Source organism: Bombyx mori, chromosome 20, assembly GCF_030269925.1.
Source record: "Bombyx mori chromosome 20, ASM3026992v2".
Classification (NCBI taxonomy): domain Eukaryota; kingdom Metazoa; phylum Arthropoda; class Insecta; order Lepidoptera; family Bombycidae; genus Bombyx; species Bombyx mori.
This window is the reverse complement of record NC_085126.1, coordinates 1,107,533-1,131,428: the sequence shown is the minus strand read 5'-3', so window position 1 is coordinate 1,131,428 and position 23,896 is coordinate 1,107,533. Positions and strand designations below refer to the sequence as shown.

General features: G+C 39.0%; 2 protein-coding genes across 3 annotated transcripts in view; one reads left to right on the top strand and one right to left on the bottom strand.

Annotated features, from left to right (window-relative positions):
- The window catches only part of LOC101741326 (influenza virus NS1A-binding protein homolog), a 34,032-nt gene extending 24,477 nt beyond the window's left edge, over positions 1-9,555 (top strand). For both annotated transcript variants that reach the window (XM_038018192.2, XM_038018193.2), the window contains 3 exons: positions 1,275-1,559; positions 1,795-1,961; positions 2,553-9,555. In XM_038018192.2, the coding sequence (XP_037874120.1) occupies positions 1,275-1,559; positions 1,795-1,961; positions 2,553-2,585 (485 nt within the window). In that variant the 3' untranslated portion in view covers positions 2,586-9,555. The remainder of the gene's footprint in view (positions 1-1,274; positions 1,560-1,794; positions 1,962-2,552) is intronic.
- An 857-nt stretch (positions 9,556-10,412) lies between these two features.
- Positions 10,413-23,655, bottom strand: LOC101741187 (chondroitin sulfate synthase 2). The gene is made up of 11 exons (XM_004933708.5): positions 23,170-23,655; positions 22,565-22,930; positions 22,007-22,158; positions 21,621-21,752; positions 19,967-20,118; positions 18,657-18,762; positions 17,431-17,586; positions 16,027-16,224; positions 14,863-15,153; positions 12,801-12,981; positions 10,413-11,026 (listed from the first exon to the last, which is right to left on the bottom strand). Exons 1-11 carry the CDS (start codon positions 23,426-23,428, stop codon positions 10,782-10,784), a joined length of 2,238 nt encoding a protein of 745 aa, XP_004933765.1. The 5' UTR covers positions 23,429-23,655; the 3' UTR covers positions 10,413-10,781.
- Between the last annotated feature and the right edge of the window lie 241 nt (positions 23,656-23,896).

Sequence of the window (23,896 nt, the reverse complement as noted above, 5' to 3'; positions counted from 1 at the left end):
ACAACACGAATGCACCGGACGTCTTATCCGTTAGGCCACGACGACTTCTAACATGTATATACAACAAAATAATATTTTTTACAATTTTTGTCTGTCCGTCTGTCTGTCTGTCTGTTTGTTCCGGCTAATCTCTGAAACGGCTGGACCTATTTTGACGCGACATTCACTGATATGTAGCTGATGATATAAGGAGTAACTTTGGCTACTTTTTTTAGACTAGCTTCGCCTCGCGGCGTCACCCGCGGTACGACAATAACCGCGGGTCACATCGCGGGACTCAGCTATCAATAATAAAATTTAATGTTTCCGAAGCGAAGTGAGGGCGGGTCACTAGTCTCTTATAAGTGTGGGAAATTTCATACTCCTCCGCGCAATTTTCGTTAAAAGAGGTACAAAGTTTATGCTACGCGTATTAATATAATAAAATAAATGTAATTAACTAATTAATAAACAGTTGTATTGATAAAATACATCGCAACATACCTACTGTAAACAGAATATCTTACAGTTTTACAGAATATCTCTAGATAAAACGGTTGCCTGGAAGAGATCGTTTTTAGCGATAAAACCGCCTATTGTACAATTATACATACCTAATGACTGTTTTTCAATGTTAATTATTTTTTGGTGTGCAACAAAGTATGTTCTATCTCTCTCACTCTCTTTCTCTCTCGTTCTGTTTCTAGACGTTATCTTGAGGTAGTCCTTATTATTGATCGTATTGTTGATTGTAAATCTACTCAGAATTTACGTGTCCATGACGTAATGATTATAAGACGTCCCATTTTTACGTATCGATGCGATATGAATATCCCAAGAATGGAAGTTCCCATTCTGCCAGCGGCTATCAGTTTTAGTAAAACTAAATTAATTATATCATATACATATAACGGAGAGACCGGTTCCGTGGTGTTTTTAAAATGATGACGTCAGCGTTGTAGACGCCATTCTCTTCATCATTATCATTGCCTTCCTTAGTGACATTAATTAAGACTCACTTTTCCAATGAATTCCATTTACTACATTTCAACTGTACAGCGATAACAACAGAGAGCTCCGCTCCGGTCGACTACTCGAGCCGGAATGTTTTGTGCGACAATAGTCACTCATATTGACAGTAGAAAGTGTGGGTGGCTTAGTCTTGAATTCTCTTGAATACCATTTTAAGCATTTCTTGACATGTGTAACATTAATGAAAGAGTTAACTTTAACAAATTTTAGTTAACTAAGTGGTGACGTTGCGCCGACGTATAGTATACATTTTCTTACAACAGGTCGATCGCAATGCTCTGGAGTGTGGTGGGAGGGATCTTTGTGGGCACTGGGAGGCTGTGACGCATGGCACTGCTTGTCGTCCACTGAGACTCTGACCATAAATGGGGGCCAGTCGTGGAGCCCCGGTCCCCCCCTGCCGACAGCCCGGCGCTCCGTTGGGGGCTGCGTGTGGGGGTCGAGGCTCATCTCGGCGGGGGGCTCGGACGGGGCCGCCTCGCTGCGGAGGACCGACTGGCTGGAGACACGCGACGGTACTTGGAAAGCTGGGCCTAATATGAGGAAAGGTTTGTGCACATGTGTACCAGTCAAGTCTGTTATGAATGTACGCTCACCTCATAGTTCTAATACTGCGTATTGTTATTAAGGTGAAACTTTTGACTATGTTAATAATGATTACGAACATCTTGTAAAACTTACTATTCCACCATGATGATTGGTGCTTAAACCACAAATAATGGCTGTCGACATGGCTTCAGTTAACATGACTGATTCACGCATGTATTGTCATGTCATTGGCAGCCCGCGCTGGCGTGGGGCTGGCCGTGGTGGGAGGCGTGGTGTACGCGGTGGGAGGGTTCGACGGCAAGGAGTTCCTCTCGTGCGTGGAGTGCCTGTACTCGCCCGACGGGGAGTGGACCTCGCTGTGTGTGCCGCCCGCCAACATCAGGAGCATCGCTAACCATTCGGTGAGTGGACCGCATTTGTGACGTCATTACCTTAATCGCTATCTTTTTTTTATTGTCTTAGCTGGCAGACGAACATACGGCCCACCTTACTTACTGGTGGTAGGACGCCTTCTGAGTCAGCGCGGGTAGGTACTACCACCCTGCCTAATTCTGCCGTGAAACAGTAATACGTTTCGGTTTGAAGGGCGGGGCAGCCGTTGTACTGTCAAAACTGAGATCTTACAACTCATGTCTCGAGGTGGGTTGCGGCATTTACGTTGTAGATGTCTATGGGTCCCGGTAACCACTTAACACCAGGTGGGCCGTGAACTCGTCTAACCATCTAAACAATAAAGAATAAAAAAATAAAAAATAAAAACACTTCACCACCTGGTATTATTGTTTAAGTTATCTTGAATTTTGATTCATATTTCTAAGGAATAAATAACTGGTACCGAGATGTATGAGCACGCTCGGGTGGGGACGGTTCTGCCCTTTCTGCCGCGAATCATTAGTGCGTTCCGAGCTGATGAACAATGTCCCTGGATCTCGGGCGCTGCCAGTCGATGATGATGATGATGTACTCACTGACGTCATTTCTATTGATTGCAGGAGAAGAAAGAGAACGGCGTGCACTCGGATTGATACAACGTAAATAAACTATTAATTAAAACGAACCTAATTATTATGTTATGACGTATGATTTTAGTTATGCACTTACTCTTAGCAAATCTGGGTTAATCTTTTATGTTTGCTGAGCAAAGTTTGAGGTCGTTTGAGGCACAACGCTGCAGAGTTTGCATACGAGCCGATCTATTAGCTGGTCCTATATCTTATTTACGAATTATTTATGTTCGCTAAAGTAATTAGAAATTATTAATTATATAGTTCGACTCGTCTTCCGTCTCTTTCCCACGCGTGAGGACAAACGTGAGAGTGAGCGAGATCGATGTCAAAATCAAAAATCCCTATAAACAATCCAGATTGCATTACTTTTAAAGGAATGATGCGAAATTTGCCAGACCTCACACATTTTGGGTCAATGGGAATATTTGGAAGTCGCGTCTCAAAGTCTGTGACCCAAGATCTGTGAACGGGTATGGATCGATGAAAACCTTTAAATAATAATTGCGTAATTAATATCGGCGTTTTAAATTTATATAGAGGTGATATTTGTGAAAAGAATAACGCATAAGTCGTTTGGGTTAGTCGGTCCATAGACAAGTACCTGCGTCGACGTGTAATCTGTGTCTATGGTTTTGAAAGTATAAACGTAATATTACCTCGGTCCGCGTTTAAATAAGTTCCGCACCTCGTCCGCCTTGACTTAAAGTTGAAAATCGTATAACATACTTTACGGTACGCCTGAAGTAGGGTTATGAACTTCATATTACCTCGGTCTCTTGCAAGGCGCCGTCCGGACTTAAATGAGTTTCGCACCTCTTCCGCCTTGACTTAAAGTTGAAAATCGTATAACATACTTTACGGTACGCCTGAAGTGGGGTTATGAACTTAATATTACCTCGGTCTCTTGCAAGGCGCCGTCCGGACTTAAATGAGTTTCGCACCTCTTCCGCCTTGACTTAAAGTTGAAAATCGTATAACATACTTTACGGTACGCCTGAAGTGGGGTTATGAACGTAATATTACCTCGGTCTTTTGCAAGGCGCCGTCCGGTCTTAAATGAGTTTCGCACCTCGTCCGCCTCGACTTAAAGTTGAAAATCGTATAACATACTTCACGGTACGCCTGAAGTGGGGTTCTGATCAACACGGCGCTTTCAAGAGACTGGTTTGAATATTAGCCGTGGATGTTTCAAAGACAGTATGCTGTTAGATCTGGCTCATACAGTTGCTTATAAACATTTTTTGCAATTATATACCTTATTAACGTGCACATAAGCCGTCTTATATACTGCCCCAAAGTATGCGTTCCAGTTCGAAGATTGGGACAGAAGTTATAGAATAAAAAATTATATTTACGTTGTACTTGTATGGATCCCGCAAGACCAGTGAACTGGGGCACGTGTTCGCGTAGAGATTCTATAGTGACGTGGGTTTAGTTAAATTTGCTATCGAGTCAGCGCTCTGATATAGCGGTTGGCACTGACTTCGCTTCGCCTGCGCGGGCTGACGGTCTCTTTAACTATTAGAAGCGTTTAAAAAAATCGATTTATAGAACATTAACTACCTCAAAAAAAAAACACGATACGCGTCTTAATTCAAACAAGGGTTTAATTTTAATTGTCTGCATTAAAAGTACCATAAAGTTATTTGTATTTGATATTTATTGAGAAGGTCGCATAAGGCGAATCCTTTGGAAACATACAAAGCTTAATTTGGCATATGGAGGGTAGAGGTAAGAAGAACCGTCTCATATGGGAGAAGCTTGAAAAAGTGTCCCACTTTCAGCACTAAATAACAGTTCAAAAATCCTCCAGAATGGCGCTAGCATAGGCACAGGGTATGATATGAATTGGGCAGTTGTTAACTGATTGAAGTATGCTGAGTTAGGAAATCTAATATATTTAATGACTAGAGTAGTTAGTGACAGTGTAATATACAAGACCTCACATGTTTACGTAGTCCAAACTAATTTCGTCAATATAACCTAAAATTATTGCTGTGGTAAAACGTGGCGACATCGATTACATTTTCCTATCAGCTTTAAATGAAATACTTTTAGTGATTTTGTTGTGCTTACAGTTCTTTCGTCCTTTTTTATTTCTCGTATCTTATTCTACTAACTTTCAGCGCCTTTTTTAAATTTTACCCGGTTGCTACTGTAGCGTCACCCTTATTTAGCATATTTTAATGGCACCAATTCACACACAGAGATAGTTCTCCTTACCTCTACCCTCCATAATTTGGCATGTACCCACTCACCCAGTGTTGAGTTATCTTGACGTCTTATGTCAACTGTCAACTGAACACTAGAGCTAATGACACATGTCTTATTTTCACGTTCCATAGATTAAGATAAGTTTTAAGCGCGTATCGTATTATGCCTTTAATTCGCATTTGTAAAATGTATTTGTATGTAATATTATTATATATTTAGAATGATATAGTATAAAAGAAAAATTGTGTTTAAGAAAAGAAAAAAAATACAAGCAAAAATGAACACTGTTTTTCAAATGCATAACAAAGGAATTTCTATAACGGTATACAAATTCGAACTGACGTAACTCGTAGTCAGTTGACATTATGTTGTTTGCAATATATTAACATTGTTACTGGCACTTGGGACTTACGTATGCTTTTCAACATCCATAAGCCAATATCTTTTTTTAAGCAGTAAACAGAGTATCACACAAACTCATGTTAATCCAGCGAAAGACATGTACAAAATATATTTTTTAACATTTAAAATTTTATCAACAAAACATTAAAGGGTTTGATTTTTTAGACTTTGAATTGTATCGATTGATTTTTCTATGAAGTCGATAATGAACTGTGCTTTGCTCTATGGATAAGCTTCGGTTAATCTATAATGTTTAATAGAAATTCATTGAGCAATATATAAATATAAATATGGTAATTTCAAAGCTTAAAAGAAATTGCCTCACTCTCTGTTTACTGGCTAATTAATTGGGATATGTTTTCAAGTATTGAAGTATTGAAGTTGAAATAGTATGTCCTTATCATGGCAACACACAATTATCAGTGTTAGTGTTGTAAACTAAAAGAAATAGTGAGAATAATTATTAAATATAATGCAATGAACCATGATTCAAAAGCAATACTTGATACTAAAAATTGTTTGTGATAGGAAACATATATATTTATTATTAATAAATCTGATTATAGTATACTGTAATGGGAAGATATAATTAATCATTTTTTAACTTTGTCTAGTAACGAAATATTTACTCTCAAAATGACTTGAAGTAAATTGTTTGTTACAATCGGAACAGCTGATGTAACATTATAGTTAAATCTCGACTGTAGGCGAAGAATTAAGATTCTGAAAAGAAATGCGTTTAAAACTGCGTTTTTAATTCACGGTTAAGAATGGCGACAAGAATCATTCTTTTCGATAATCCTATCTATCAATAATGATAAATATTTCAATCGTTTTTGAGGGTAGATTGATCGGAATTGTTGAAATATTTCTAGAGTACCCATGAAATTTTATGATCCCAAGCAACGTTTTATATTATGTATTAGTATATATATTATATACCTGAAGCGAATATTTGCCTCGACATTATTGTTTGTCTTAATATAAACGGAAGTGCAACAATTTCTTTCAAATGCTTAGAGGAAGTCTAGAAGTTAACGATCTAAGGTTATTGATTGGCGAGCTGGGGGGTTTTTTTTATCAACAAAAAACATCTAATCTAATTAAATTATATCTAAATTGTGTCTAACAAAAAATCACGGGACGCCTCTTCTTTGTCTATGGTTATGTACCTGAAATTATAACTATACTTTTAAGAAAAATAAAGGCTTCTTCTTATGTCTAAATTGACGTCTGATGATGTCTTTTTGTAAGCATTTGAATTGTTAACACTGCCTATAATGATACGATGTCGGTTTGTGATAATTTAATTGAAGTTTCTAATTGAAACCGCGAGACATTAGTCATGTTTCTGTGGGATGCAGACTTACTCCAAAGCTCACAACGAGAGGCAGCTCGTGGTTAATGTGCTGGTTGACGTCAGAATCAGCAGGAGGCATTACGTCTAAGACCCCTTGGAAATTTCCTAAAAATACGCACTGACGTATGGCTAATGTCTCCTGTCACATTTGACAGACGTGACATCTGCTAATTTTGTAAAAAGGCCAAGACGGTTATATACGCAATTATATATTTTGTCTTGTCGTTACCATCGATACAGCCATGTTCATCGCGAAGTTATTTTTATACTCGCGGGAAGGAAACTTGAGGAATTTTATACGTGTAATCTAATGTGTACCGTTTGTAACAGAGATTGATGATGTATAAAATTTATTATCGAAATAAAATAAAAAAAATCTCTAGAAGAAATTGAGTCAATAATTGAGTATAGTACACATGAGTCGACTATTATCAAAGCCGGCAATGTGACTTTTGGACAATTATTGGTAAATCAGAAAAACGAATTATTGACTTTGTATTCCATTGGCAGTCACAAAACTCTCCTGAACGACATCTTAGATAAATAACAGGTTAAGTATTAACCTTTATTTAATGCAGGTTTTGAACCGTATTCTTTGAAGGAGACGATTATATTAAAATCAATCTGTATTGACATATCAATAACATTTTTTTGTCCAAATGCACAGATTGCCGCCACCTTTGATAATAGACGACTCACATTATGTTACAAAAGTGAATTTATGAATGAATTTTTTTTTTTTAAATAATTTAATTTAATATTTTAAAATGCCTTTAGTTTTAGTTTAGTTTGTATTTTTTATTGTGGCTAATAGTTATTTTTTTTAAGTCTTAACATGAAAGCGACACGTGGACACAACACGAAGTTCCGGGGTTGAGAGATTTGAAATGTTTTTGGGTAGACAGGGATCTTGAAACTGGCGAGAGTGGTCTGGGCGGCTGTGTGTTGCCGTAGTAGTAGTTATTGATGGTACGCGTGAGACCGTTCGGGCAGGCTTCTCGCCCGGTGAATCTAGTATGACCCCTCGAGGTCAATAGAAAAGGTAGGAAATAAAAGGGCATGCTCATGTGAGTCATGCGTTCCAGTTTGTAAGGTCCACTCTCATAATACAATTGAGGCTTTTTACTGTAGGACCTCTTGTGAATCCGCTAAAAGTTTAATTGTTTTTTTATTTATTCGTTTTTTTTTAGTCATAACTGTCTAATCTCATGTGCATTACGAGCAGTAAGCAACACGCCCCGCCCACTAGTACCACCATACAACTGTCAGTTTGAAGTATGTACCTCTAACTTCGATGTCAAGTTTGACGGATGTTGTTGTCAATGTTGTTTTCACGCGATCTCTTGTGTAATGACGTGTTCGGAGATTATATTCGGTTTGGGAACATATAATCTGCCGTGAAGCAATAACGCGTTTCGGTTTGAAAGGCAGTCGTTGTAACCATACTGAGAGACCTTAGAACTTATATCTCAAGGTGGGTGGCGCTTTACGTTGTAAATATCTATGGGCTCCAGTAACCACTTAACACCAGGTGGGCTGTGAGCTCGTCCACCCATTTAAGCAATAAATAAAAAAATGCAGCCACCCTGGCAAGTTGTGCCGCCTTCTGTGACCGAATGTGACCTTCGAACGTCATTCTTTCCTTCCATTGTACTATGTTTTCAATAAAAGACATTATTTTTTATGTATTGATTGTGTTACTGAGACGCGCATGTGCTTACATTTTAGATGTGCAATAAAAGGAATTGCAACACACGTGTTAGTAATTTTCGCGTGAGTCTAATAAGATGATATCGAGAGGTGAAAGAAGGCTATTTGGTATAAGTGACCTTTGGCTTTGTAATTAAAGATCCGTTTTATTTGGTATTAATTAGCATCGACAAATAGCTGAAGAAGATTTTTTGTCATGATATTTTTTCCAAATTTATACTTTAAATGGCTGTCTGACGAAGTTTCAAAAATGTCGCTTAAACCAAATAGCTTATCACCCTTCGATATACCGGGTGTATAGGAGACCGCTTCCGAAAATGCAAGACAGATGATGGTACTATGACGACACCTTTGATGGAGGAGTTATTTAGACAAATGTTGTATATAAGTATGTGTGCGATCGCGCGAGTCTGCGCCGCGTCGTGCCCGGGAGTTCGTTGACCCGAGCATCAGCTGTTTCATTGCTGTTTTTTTTATTAGTAATGTATTTTTAATACGCTTTCATTCATTAGCATCAGACTTATGTATGTTAGTTTGAACGTGATTTTGGTCCCCTTCAAAACGTAGGATTAACTCGAAATTTGGTATACTTAAGGAACGATGATAATTAAATTTTAAAAAAATATTGAAGAAATTGAAATTAAACTAAAAAATGAAAAATAAATAATAGTTTAAAAAAAACTAACAAAATACGCTTTAAAAAAAAGCGTGGGGTGCATGGTATCAGTAGTTATAAATATTTTATGAACAGATATGAGTAGAAGGGTTATTTTGTTAATATACTGAAAAGCACCCCGCGCTTTTTTTACAAGAACATCATTTTTTCTTACACTATTTCTTATTGAAATATATAAAAATTTATTTTCTATTTTTAAGGTTAATTTTCTATAAAAGCGTATTTTGTTAGTTTTTTTATTTATGAAACTCGTTTCATTTAGATTTACTGACATGATGGAGCGTAAAGAATGCTAATAAAACGTTTTAAAAAATATGTTTTTTTAAAAGTCAGGATCGATTTTTTTCCTTCCTATCATCAAAGGTCAGCAGTACTATCGTCAGTCGTAGTTTTCGGAAGCGATCTCCTAACACCCGGTATAGACAATTGGTAGCCGCAGAAGTGTAAGTACAGGCGCGCACGATTTTAGTATTGCTGTTAATTAAAATAGTATTCAAGTATGTTGTGTTAAGGTACTTTTTTGGTTCGTTGAGAATGTGGTTCAGTATCGTCTGTGTCGCGTTCGTCTTACGCCTCGCGAGTATTATTATTGTTTACGTTGTAATTATATCGCATTTTCGCCCCCATGTGTGTATTGTTTTATTTTCTTATCACCCGCCCTATAAAGTGAGTTGATATCCGATGTGTGGTAATTATCACTTTGCGCATCGTAGTGGTATTGCCGCATTGAGCGTATCTTAGAAATTTCATGAAAGTCGGGGAGGAGGTTTGATAACTTATGAGAACTAATGATGGGATGAGTTGCTCGCTCCGGGCATTTCAATGTTGCAATAATTGTTACGTTATAATAGCTCTTGTAAAAATGAATATTTAAAAAAAAAAAACATGTGTGCAATTCACACGTGGTAGAAGTGAAACCTTCCAAAATTAAAATACAATTATCCTAAACGTCTTAAGTATATGTAAAATTTTGTCATTAGTAAATAATTGTAAGGGAGCGCCCTCTGTGAATTGATATTTTAATTTCACGTATAATCCTAAATTAAAATTCACTACAAGAGCTTTCATACACACGTTAGTATTAAAAAATCTCACAGATGGCGCTGTATTAACTAGTATGTATATTATTTCTGTCTCATTCTTTGCTGGCTTCATCCTACACATTTTTGTATTTGTGTCTCTTACCTGTCGTTTTTTCCGTTGCATCCGGTTTGAAATCACAACGATTCTAAAGAAGTTTTCACTTCAAAAAGACGCCCGCTGAGTTTCTTGCCAGTTCTTCTCAAGACGGAGGCTATTTTTTGTGAATTGGCGGTAGTTCTTTTTGACGTTCAACAAGTATGTACTTTCATTTATGTTTATTTCATTTGTTGAATTAAACTAAAAGAATTATAATTTTCCGATGAGTTGGCCCTGCCGACGCTAAGCGAGTAAATTTTCACGAGAAGTGCGCACGGTAATGGAGAGAAATAAAAAGTACAGATTGGTTGTAAAATAAAATTTTTATTTTGTTCAAGGCACTTTAGTTGATTATTGTACTTCTTTTTTTTTCAATACAAAATTCCGTTGTGTTCAAACTTATTATATATGATTAAAACTTGATCACAGTGAACGTTAATCGTAATTTAGGGACAAAAAAAGTGTCAAATGTAGAGAATCATTATAAAAAAATATATTGTAATAATACAGATTCATATCGGGGGGTGAAAGTCTCGTTTCGTTTAAGTGACATTTTTGCAAATTTACAGGAGAGCCATTCAAAGTTCAAAATTTGGAAAAAAAGATTGTGAATTGAATGAATTGTCGCTTAATGGTCTTCTACCCACTAGATATGTAGTATAGTGTCAGTGAGCTACTGGTCCAGCTCGGCTTGAGTTTCGAGCAGCAGCTGTGCGAGCGAGTGCTTGGCGCCGAGGTCCAGCGTGTGCAGCTGCGTGACCAGCCGCGACACGCACGCCGCGTCCCCCGCGCCCCCGCACGGCGCCCCCCGCGACGCGTACACCAGCCCCGGCTCGGGTGCGCGCACGCAGCGCAGCCCGCTGCGGACCAGCACCGCCGCGGGGTCCGCCCCCCCCGGCCCGGGCCACTCCGCCACCGCTATAAACACTGTACTTAGACTGCGGCCAACTTCACCCAACTAAGCAATTAAAAAAATAGTCGTGGCCTAAAGGATAACACGTCCGGTGTTTTTATATCTAGCGATGCACCGGTGTTCGAATCCCGCAGGCGGGTACCAATTTTTCTAATGAAATACGTACTCAACAAATGTTCACGATTGGCTTCCACGGTAAAGAAATCACATCGTGTAATAAAAATCAAACCCGCAAAATTATAATTTGCGTAATTACTGGTGGTAGGACCTCTTGGGAGTCCGCACGGGTAGGTACCACCACCCCGCCTATTTCCGCCGTGAAGCAGTAATGCGTTTCGGTTCGAAGGGTGGGGTAGCCGTTGTAACTAAGCTGAGACCTTAGAACTTATATCTCGAGGTGGGTGGCGCATTTACGTTGTAGATGTCTATGGGCTCCAGTAACCACTTAACCAGGGAGGCTGTGAGCTTGTCCATCCATCTAAGCAATTTAAAAAAATAAAACCACCACGATGCCCGTTACTCTTGTGGAAAGGCCGTAAACCTTTTGCAATGGACACTTCGATCGCTTGCCTCGACATAGACGGAGACATTGAAGTTGCGTTGTCTCGATAAGAAAATAAATAGTTACTCGTGACTGAGAAATGTAGAGACTCCTTAGGTACAGATGAGCCACTTTTTTTATAGCTTAGGTGAATGGTCAGGCTTACAGCTCACCTAGTGTTGACTAGTTACTGGAGCCCATAGACATCTACAACGTAAATGCGCTACCCACCTTGAGATATAATTTCTAAGGTCAGTATAGTTACAACGGCTGTCCCACCCTTCAAACCGAAACGCATAACTGCTTCACGGGTGGTGTTACCTATTCGCGCGGACTCACAAGAGGTCCTACCACCAGTAATTACGCAAATTATAACTTCTTATCTGTTGCTCCTTCAAAGTGATCACGTGTTCCGCTTTGAGCAGGGTAATAACCAGTGGTCGGAGTAGGTAGATTGATTTTATATACTTGCGTCAAAATATTATAATATGGACATGCCATTTTATCCATAACGATTATTTTTTTAAATTGAAAAAATATATTTTTAATCCTCATCGGACACAATTTCTATATTTAAGAGATAAAGTAACAAAAAGCCCTGTCTAAGTTTTGTCTCATACTGACAAACGTCATTTCTAATTCAACAGAAAGGGACAAAATACGGTGTAACAATTCCAAGATGTTTTTGTATTATATAAAATAAAATACTGATTTCTTTCACCATTACCTAGCACCGGTAGCGTAGATTAATATTATTAATACGTTTTTCACCTTAAACATAGATTCATACTAATTTCAAATTTCCGGAACAAATCTATATATATAAAAATGAATTGCTGCTCGTTAGTCTCGCTAAAACTCGAGAACGGCTGGATCGATTTGGCTAATTTTGGTCTTGAATTATTTGTAGAAGTCCAGGGAAGGTTTAAAGGTAGATAAATATGAAAATGCTCGGAATAAAATAAAAATAACAATTTTGTTTTTACCTTGATGTGTCCCCCCGTCGGATGGATTCCTTTTGTTTGTTTTAAGTTTCTTTTATACAAAAGTTTAGGTCTTTTATTTATCGATTGAGGCACTACGAAGTCTGCCGGGTCAGCTAGTATCACAATAAATATGAAGTTCCGGTATTTTGGAGGCATATCCATATTATCCTCTACGTTTGACGTCAACGACTTTAAATCAATCTACCCACTCCGACCTCTAGTACTAACTGTGTCTGGTGTCTAAGGTCTCACCCGAGTCGTAGTCGCTCCTGTAGAAGGAGGAGACGAGGCTGAGGTGCACGTTGAAGCGGCCGGTGTTGGACTGCGGCTTGGCGCCGGTGGGCGTCACGAAGGCGGGGTGCTCGTACTGCGCGTAGCGGGAGAACGCGCTGGGCAGGTACCACTGCTCGCCGGATATCGTGTTCATGCGGACCTGGCGACGGCACGCGAGCTTACACAGCTACACTCGGAGACGGCGACAAACAAAGCAGCCACGGACAAGTCTTAGAAACACTTATAATTAATACGTGAAGCAAAAACTTTGTGGGTACTTTTAACGAAAATTGCGCGGACGTAGGAGTATGAAATTTTTCCACACTTATAGAGAACTAGCTGTACCTGTCCGCTTCGCTGGCCATTTAAAATTAACATTATTATTTCTCACCCCCACAAAGATTCTCATCATTAACGCCCCCGCAACTGGTGTAGGGAGTCCAACCACGGAATAGATAAATAAGGTTGGAAAGGCCTTTGCTCTAATTTTGTATTAGAACCAGTGTCGCCGCTTCATCCCCACTATTTTAATTTCTACACATACACATACTGTGATTACAACTATTTCGCACACAACAAAAACACCCACACATAAATCTCAGGGCAGATATTCGTTCGCAAACTAGCACAAAACTCCCGTAGGCATACACACTCACACACGCAAAAAGGCAATAAAAATGTTCATACACGCTAGTGCTTGATAAAATCGATATTCTTTATCGATAAATTATCTGATGAATGAATGGAGAAAATGAAACATGAAATAAATATTGAAAAAGAAAACTATTTTACTTTTATTAATTACAAATAGTCACTGTCCCTGGAATAAAACGTATTTGTTAAGCAGTTGGCGCTTGCTATTAATTGCGAATGAATTTTTCAAAACTAAGTGTATTCTGATTTTTTTTATGGTAAAATCATTTTCAGTAAAATGTTTAGAGCAAATAGTACTCGTCTTTGTCTCCGGTTTCGTCTACCTGTCACGTCAATCCATTGTTCTCTGGCGTTAGGTTCTTTAGGAAACCTAAAATTTTTAATTTACTGCATAAGTCAAATAACATTTTACTTAGATTTTAATATGTCTTAGACAATATAGTAAATATCTACATGTCCCTTTATATTATACCTTCACATTAATTCAATGATAATAATTCAATAATAATAATACATATTTATTTTACTCAAAATACGTCTCACTAAGAATATACTAGGTATCATTAATTAAATATAAAATAATGCAAAAATTATCCATGTCAAATGTAAATATAGTCGAGAATTCTGTCGATGATTTTATTTCACCACATGGTCACCTCACTATCGACAAACTAGCGCCGTGCACCACGGCCAATCAGGGCAAAGGCCGAAATTTCAAAGATCGAAGTGTAGAGAACGCAATGCATGTAGTACATTGGAAGCGGACTTGGTCATTGCGTTCATTGGGCGAGTACACATCGCGCAATGTATGCTATTTATAACTTGCTGCAATAATATTGTTAATGTTTGGAATTTCATAATGCTTAGTATATTTTTATGTTTTAGACAAATAATATTGTAATTAAATGGTAATTTCGACTTACCGATCGAAAGATATACCTCCTCGCTCTATACTTGAGGTCTGACTTTTTGTTTTACAGGTTATAATTGCACAACACGGCACTATAAAGCGGAGATCTGTTCGCCAAAGTAGTCCGAAGCGCACTAAACGCGGTGAATGAAAGAATCGGTCGAATTATGTTTGTACAATCAAACAAACTGTGGCACGCTTGCCCCGCCTACATTACCATTCCAACCTTATTTATCTATTCCGTGAGTCCAACACTAATATTAATATTAGCCTATCCATTAAGTACATGTATTTTCTACATGGATACCAAGTTTCAAGTCAATCGGATGCATGGTTCAGTAGTTATAACGGAACATTCAAACTTTGTACTTGAATGAAATCTGGCCGTTTAAAGTGGGTCAAAATCGCGTCTAAAGGAGTCAGTTACAAACATACATACAAGTGAAGCTAATATAAAGCGTGTAAAAAAAAACTCACCCGATTCAAGAAGTCTTGGTTGAAGTCGATGTGCGGCACGGCGAGGAGCACCAGGCTGTCCCGGGGTACCCGCTGCAGGGCGAGGGCGAGCGCGGCCCGCTGCGCCTCCTGCAGCAGCTCCACCTCGCTGGCGTGCTCGTGGCTGGGAGACTCCAGGCTCGTCTCGACCACCTCGATCTGGGCGTCCTTGTGCCGGGACTTCAGCGCGGCCACCGTCTCCTTGTTCTCCTTCATGAGGTCCACCTCAGTGGTGTTGCCGACGGAAGGCTGGGAAGGCTGCTTCACTATCACCTGGAGTATTCATTTATTTGGAATTATAATTGTGTTGTGAGTTTAGTAGGTGCTTGAGGTGACATTAATGGATCGGGAGGGTCCGTAATGACCGTTTACCATTTTGTAGCGGACTCGTCACGGTCTGACTTTAAGTCATTTATATATTAATACGTGAAGCTTTGTACCCCTTTTTACGAAAATTGCGCGGACGGAGGAGTATGAAATTTCCCACACTTATAGAGAATATAGAGAAGGAGTGCAGAATGCTAATATTTTTTTTATGCATTAGTATAAATAATAATACATTAAATCGATAAAAAAAACATTACACACATTACACTCTTTGTTTATTGTCAAACTTTTATTATTGCTTAAAGTGTGGTCTTGGCGCAATCTGCGATTATAAAAGTATAAGAAGTCTAAGAAGTATAAGAAGAATAAGTCTTTGACAATAGAACCATAATAATGTTTAAACTAATAATTTCAATTAATTATAGGGACCACTAGTACTAATAATTGGAACAAATCACGCACGGTCATCCGGTCTCAATTCCTTGTGTTATGGCTACCAGAGACGGTAACGTACGGTAATAACGGTTATTTATTAACTGTTTAGTATTTTTTAGTAGTTAAGTTGTGTGATTTGTTTTGTCTATTTAGTGTTTCTTCAGGTTTAAATGTGTCATAACGGTTGTTTATTAACTGTTTAGTTTTTTTTTCCTTGTAGGCAGACGAGCATACGGCCCACCTGATGGTGAGTGTTAACCGTCGCTCATGGGCTTCAGCAATGCCAGGGGCGGAGCCAAGCCGCTGCCTACCGCTTATATCTGTAGTATCTGTGAAAGTGCACAAATGTGGGTAAATGCAACAGAACCGCTGGACGTAGCTCACCAGCAGGAGCGCGGTGTTCTTGTCCTGGTTAAGGCAGACCGCCTCGTACCGCTGCAGGAAGGCGGCGAGGTCGGCGGCGTGGCGCGCGGTGTGCGGCGCCGCCAGCACGGCGCTGAGCCGCGCGCTCTCCGTCACGTAGCGCACCGGCACCAGCCGCGCCGCGCCCAGCGGACGCACCGCCTCCACCAGCCTGCTCATCTGCGGGCACACCACGCGCTTGCTGGAACCCTCTGTACCGACCCATAAACAATCTATATATTACTAGCGACCCGCCCTCGCTTCGCTTCGGAAACTGTAATTTATTATTGATTTCGCCACTATTTAATGGATGTTATTATACATATAAACCTTCCTCTTCAATCATTCTATCTATTAAAAAAAACCGCATCAAAATCCGTTGCGTAGTTTTAAAGATTTAAGCATTACATAGGAATATAGGGACAGAGAAAGTGACTTTGTTTTATACTATGTAGTAATACGTGAAGGAAAAACTACGCCTTTTTACGAAAATTGCGCCGACTGAGGAGTATGAAATTTCACACACTTATAGAGAATATAGAGAAGGAGTGCAGAATGTTAATATTTTTTTGTAATTATGCATAAAAAAACATTACGCACACTACTATATATTTGACGCACACACGCATGCATACTATTTGTTTATTGTCAAACTTTTCTTATTACTTATAGTCTGTGGTCAAATCGAGAATAGATTAAATATTGTTTGTCTTTATTAATATTTGTCTAAAGTGTAGTCTTCGCGAAATCTGTGATTATAGAAGTATGTCTTTGACAATAGAATCATAATAGTGTACATACTTATAATTATAGATACCAATTATATATAGACCACTAGTACTCATAAATTAGATATAGATAAGCAACTCAAGCACTCAATAAATATGTTAAAAAGCGTCGGCCACTAGATGGCTTCGCTTCGATTAGTTTCTCATTGCTCCTGTAACATTATCCTACCTATCCTATATTTTATTTTTAATGAAGGATTTTGTAAATTTTCGTATACCATAAATTGATAAAATTTAAACAATTTGACAACAAATAAAGAGTTGTATGATTTACTATAAAAATATATATCTGTCTTTTGTTGTACAATAATAAAATGCTTTAACTTTAACAACATATACGTTTAGGGGCATCCGCTACAAGATGTCGCTAGTTTCCATACAACAAAAATATTTGTCTTAAAGTTTTGCAGTTTCAAGGCCCTGCTGCAAGCTACCTGTAGTCTATTCAGAGGACACCACTTCTGTGGCTGAGATATTCCTCTGCGTCAGAACCAAGGAATCACGTGTCTTTGGGTTCTTAAGGCGATTATTGCTTGACTAGTTCTGCCGGTATGACTGTAACAGAATCTACTAGACGTAAGAGAGGACGATTACTCACGTGCGTGTCCTTGTCCTCCTTGGCGGTGAGGCGGAGCAGGAGGCGGTACCGCAGCGCGACGGCCGGCTCCCACTTCCAGGCCCCCTCCACCAGCTGCACGTCCAGCGCCTCGGGCCAGCGGTGCAGCGACCACGCCCTCACTTGGGTGAGCACCAGCTGGAAGCAACGAGCTCGTGGGGTGATGCACCTTCCGACCCTCTCAGCAATATCGGGCTTCGGTAAACCTCACAGCAGCTTGAGGCCAGACGCTCTTAAGCACGTATATTCAAGCAAGAAGAAGATATAAAGTAATCGGTTCCTAATACGTTACAACATTTAACGTTATAGAGGGACTTTTTGACGGGAACGCGAGAAGTGAAATTGTTTTTTTTTATTGCAGTAATGCGCAGTAGTAATGCGTTTCGGTTTGAAGGACGAGGCAGCCGTTGTAACTATACTGAGACCTTAGAACTTATATCTCAAGGTGGGTGACGCATTTACGTTGTAGATGTATATGGGCTCCAGTGACCACTTAATACAAGTTGGGCTGTTGGACCGTCCACCAATCTAATCAATAAAATTACCAAGCAATAAAAAACCGTCCCCCGGGGGCAGTTTTCGTGCTGGGCCCCCCGGGAGACGCTCCGCTTTTAAATATATTTTTTGTCACACACCATCCGGATCATTAACTTTTTTGTAACAAAATTCATTATAGACAGACCAGCTTACGGCCCATCGGACGATGAGGGGTTACCATTGCTCAGGGACGTAATCAATGCCGGTAAAAGGTTTTCAAAAATATTTATGCAGGTAAATATTTTTAATCAAATTTTAAAGTTAGATTAAGTGATACCTTCCAAGGACCTTTTTTGTCTCCACCTTATCTCACTAGGTGGGGCCGACACAACTAATTATTCTCTTCTATTCTCTTCTATCAGCCGTCATCTCAAAACTCACTCCTCTCTCTCTCATATCGTCATTCACACACTCCATCCATGTCTTCCTCGGTCGACCTCTTCCCCCTCTACCTTGCACTACCATTTTCATACATCTCCTAGTCACATGCATCTTCTCTCTACGCATCACATGTCCATACCACGCCAACCGTCTTTAATTTGTCAATCACCGGGGCTACTTTCACACTTCCTCTGATATGCACCTTCCAAGCACCATGAGATTGAAAACACTTTAAATTTCAATAAGCTAAACGAAATTTCCTTAAAGTATTTTTGTCAAACTGAGCTTACATCCAAGGCTTCTCTGTAAGCTCCGGTGATCGGTAATACATTGTGGTGGTCGTCAGGAAAGAACGCGTGGGTCCCGTTAATTGCCGTCCAGCGGAGGTGGTCGAACCTGTGGACAACAGCATAGCGGTAGAAAACTCACCTCCAACAAAAATCCTCTCAGCATCAAAATATTTAGCCAACTTTTCAAAATGTTCGTTTAAGTTCAATCACTTTTTTGAAGTTATACTTCTTTAGGCGCGGTATGAAAAATTGAGTGCGGTGCGCACCGTGACACAAAATTAACAGAATGAAGTTGTCCACAAGTGCTCCAATACAATTGAGGTTAACTATCCGTATGTATTATTTAGTAATATAAATGACAAAATTATTATTTAATATAATTCATACTAAATATTATTAAATTTATTAACGTTAATTATTTATTATTAATTATTTAATATTTAAAAAAATAAAAATAAGTTTAATAACGTAACGTATAACTTCTTACGCGCGTACATAAATACACGCACCCTTTTATTGCTTAGATGGGTCGACGAGCTCACAGCCCACCTGGTGTTAAATGGTCACTGGAGCCCATAGACATCTACGACGTAAATGCGCCACCCACCTTGAGATATAAGCTCTATGGTCTGTTACAACGGCTGCCCCACCCTTCAGACCGAAACGCATTACTGCTTCACGGCAGAAATAGGCGGGGTGGTGGTACCTACCCGTGCGGACTCACAAGAGGTCCTACCACCAGTAACAAACAATTGTTTACGGGGAGCGAATATGCGATTTTATGCAATGCGTTAGCCGAGATAATGAGAACTGTAGATAAGTACTTACAAGAACTTGTATATCACAACATGAGCACCGGCACACGCTTTTGAGACATGAGGTTGAAATATCGATTTTATTGTATAGCACGCGTTACGAATAAACAGGCCAGTCCCCTTCAGCTGTTTGGGTTTCTAAACATTTTAATTTTTGGAGATCCTGGTCTTTTTTTTTTATTGCCCTTGTAGGCAGAGGAGCATACGGCCCACATGATGGTGAGTGGTTACCGTCGCCCATGGGCTTCAGCAATGCTAGGGGCAAAGCCAAACCGCTGCCTACCGCTTAATATTCTCCACAAGCCTCGTTTGAAGTATTGTATGTCATAGCGCTCGGGAAACACCGTGGAGGGGGGCTCATTCCATAACCGGATGGTACGTGGCTAAAAAGACCTCTGGAAACGCAATGTGGATGGTCTCATGTCAGACAGCCACACTAAGTTTCTGGTACCAACTTCGACTGTCCGCCAACTTCGGAAATCTTGTGATAATCACCTGTTCCCCGGTAAAGGTCTGGCCAGTCCGGGATCGTCCCTGAGGCCGGCGGGCCACGTGCTGTTCCTGTACCCGGGGGGGTGGCGCGCGGAGTTGTGCCACATGTAGCTGCGTAGTTTCAGCACCTCCTCGTGGTCGCGTTCCAAAAACACCTGCGGCGCGGACCCCACTAATGACGACGCTTTGCGAACAGTGTGCTTTCGTTTTCGATACGTCTCGATACGATATGAACGTTCTCGATAGCGTAAAAGTTAACTCGAATTTGTATGCAGCTGGAACAGCGCCCCTAGCGGCAAACGCAGGCAAACGTTCGAGTTAACTTTGACGTTATCGAGAACGTTAAAAAACTCGCACTAAACACACTGACGAGAATTACATCTCGTAATCACTTTTTTTTTATTGCCCTTGTAGGCAGACGAGCAAACGGCCCACCTGATGGTGAGTGGTTACCGTCGCCCATGGACTGCAGCAATGCTAGGGGCAGAGCCAAGCCGCTGCCTACCGCTTAATACTCCCCACAAGCCTCGTTTGAAGAAGGACATGTCATAGCGCAAAATTAAGAAGGATAGCAGATATAGAGCAGTTACTGACGCGAGTAGCAGGTATGTAGCTGGCAGAAAATGTATTGCCAATGTAGTAAGTGCTTCAGATAAATACGTATTACATTTTACACTGCGTATGGTGGTATATGGTGGAGGATAGTGTGAACCCAGAAGACTGGTATGAACTACTTTCTACTGTGAACAGAAATACTAGTGAGGAAGGTAGACGACACGGTCATGGGCACTACGTTGAAATTGTCAGTCAGGTTGTGGTATCTGTGGCGTGTACATATTAGCAATAACTGAAAGTTGATCCATCTTATTATATGTACTGATTTAATATTGTTTTTTGTGATGTTTGTTAAGAAAAGAGCTAACTCCCAGTTCCTTGCTGATTCTTCTCAGTGGAATAATTGTATTTTGAGATGGCGGTAGCATCATGGCGACTTAAAAGCACTTTTTTTTTATTGCTAGATGAAAAAAATAATGTATATCTAATTCAATAAAAAAGTTTTTGACTAAAATCAGATACCTTATAAGTACACAAAGAAAAAGTATCACAAAAATCAATTAATGATTATTTCTATTAATTTGAACAATTCACTTTAATTGTAATCTTATCAAAGTACATTAGACTTTACGTTGTTTGTGATATGCATCTACGAGATATTACTTTTAAATAACTTTTGTTTATACTGAAGTCATTATTCGCGATACTGTGAATGACCATTTCGAGCTATGTGGTCAAAAGTCCAGACTTAATAGCAATATCATTATTATCTATCCACCATAATTAAAAAATTTCTTACCAAAAATGTTGGTTGATACCGAGTGATCAACATGGGCATGAATTACTAGAAGGTTCTTAAGAACCTATAGTAGTTCAGAGGATGCAATTGCATGATAATTAAATTAATAAAAAAATATTGTCAATGACCACATAACATCTTTTGTATGAGACTTTTATAACGTTGATAAAAATAAAAAAATTTACTAAATTGAAATGCCTGGAAAAATTCAACAGTCAAATTCTCATTTTGAAATCTATCTTTAAATTAAGAATAATTCTAGAAAAATGTAAATTTATACTTTTAAAAAGCAGTGCAACTAACCCGTGATATGTAAGCGTGTATCTCGTAGAACCTGTGAGTGTCCATGATGGGATACACTGTTACAGCATCAGCCAAAGACTCAGTTAATGGTAGTTGATCATTTTCGATAACTACTGATGAGTAGTGTTCACCCTGAAAAATCATTTGGTGACATGGATTTTCATATTAAAATTACCAGAATATTTACCAGAACTTACAAGACACAATTACAAAACAATAACAAACTACAGCATCGTCGCCTGATTATGCCTGCATCAGATCCTTTTGAAGTTCCTGAGTTTGGATTGATTATTTTTTTGGCTAACAAAGATATATTTACGATAAAAATGAAAAAAGTCAAAATATTGCATCTATCAAGGAATTGTACAACAATATTAAATCCTTACCTGTACGTCAGGGTTGCAAGACAAATGAGCAGAGTGTAACACACAACGACCTATATTCTCGTAGTGGTGAGGAGAATATGAATTGCGTACACACCAGTCGAGTTCACTGTGGATAGCGCGGAGCACAGAGTTAGAAAGGATTATTCCATTGTCTGTCAAACAAAAAAAAAAAGGGTTTAAAGTGTTACATCAAGTCATACTTTACTTCAAATGTTTTTAGGTTTATTTTAGATTTTAATAGGTAGATGAAAGGAAAACAAATTTTTTAATACTATATAATCAATTATTATAACACCATTAATAGTTGTTTAAGCAAGCTTAAAGTTCACTTTGTGTTAATGAGATTTTAGATGACCATAAGGCACTTAAACATGGGAAGTCTGCTGAGAGAATGCGATACTGTGAAGAGGTTAAGCACTTGTTTGAGTTCACAATATGAATGAGATCACAGATGGTGAAGACTCAACTGTATTGAATATGACACTCTTTAATCTCTGAAATAGTTTTGTGCTGGGTAATTTAGCAGTATTTACTATACTTTTTAACCAAATATCTTACCTAAAGAACAATAATGACTTTCATCATCAGCTACCCTCCCCATGTACACATCTTGGCTGACAGACAACTGAGAGACCAGCTGGGTCAACCGTCTTGCATTCACAAAGGCTGTGTCGGATACAATGAAGAAGAAATCGTACTCCTCTAAATAATTATCTGCTAAGTACTTCAAGGCATGAAATGGTTTTAGCATTTCCCTAGTATCTGTGAAGCCAACAACATTAGCTAGCCCAGGTACAGTGCTCATTGCACTGGCGGTAATGAAGAATTTTAAGGCTGGCTGCAGTCTTGCTGCTGTTCGGTTCAGAGCTGGCACTTGGACTTTGAGGGCTTCTTCCGAGCTCAGGATTCCAGTGAGAAGGGAACCTAATGAAAAAAGGTTTATTTTAATAAATGTGAATATGACTAAAAATAGATAAATGTATGTGTGCGATATTGTGTTGACTGATAAAAACAAGGGTATGGAAGATATTTTTTATATATGTATAACTGACAAAAATTAAGTAGAAGAACTTCTTGATGAGCTTGACATTTTATTAACTGAAATAAGTTTTTTAATACGCTTTTTCGTGTTAAGAAATTGTTCAAGTTGTGAATAAGCCCACCTCTCATGCCCAGCTCAGTACTGTAATAACGAGGTCGTTGCACGCTTCTCCCAGCCGTCTGTCCTGAACCAGCTGGTTTTTCCTCCCGCTGCGGCACAAATTCATCCTGAACTGGAGAGGCACTGCCTACAGTCGCTACACAAGGCGCCGGCTCTTCATCCAACGGTATAACAGCGAGAGACACCCACAAACCGATTAATAGGCCTATTAAAAAGTACGAGTTATGTTTTACTTGAGACACCAGGCATCGCGAGAACATTTTACTGGTTACTGTATTTTTAATGGATGTTAGAAGACATTTATAGCGTCTCGACGCTTTTGCGAAGTTTATCAACTGATTTCATAGATAATTTTTACATTAAAACCAAAAGATATATTGCTGATAATCATAGGTTGAGAAATAGAAACTCGCTGTCCTTCCGTGAGGCGTGAACATTTTTTTTTTTAAGAGATTTTATGACCTGGTACCTAAGACCTTTAAGTCATGTCTTATTTTACTTTATATTCTTAATTTTATGAAAAATGATAATATGGAGTGAAATGAAATGAAGATGATTAATTTGAAACATTATTCAGCTGGGATGAAATTTAATGAAATGAGATGATATGGGATGAAATATAATCGCAGTAAAATGGTGGTCATTTACTGAGATTTTTTCAATGGACTTTTTGCAGGAACCCGAGAAGTTACGTCCAGCAGCTTTGTTTCATTTTCCCACATTTGTGC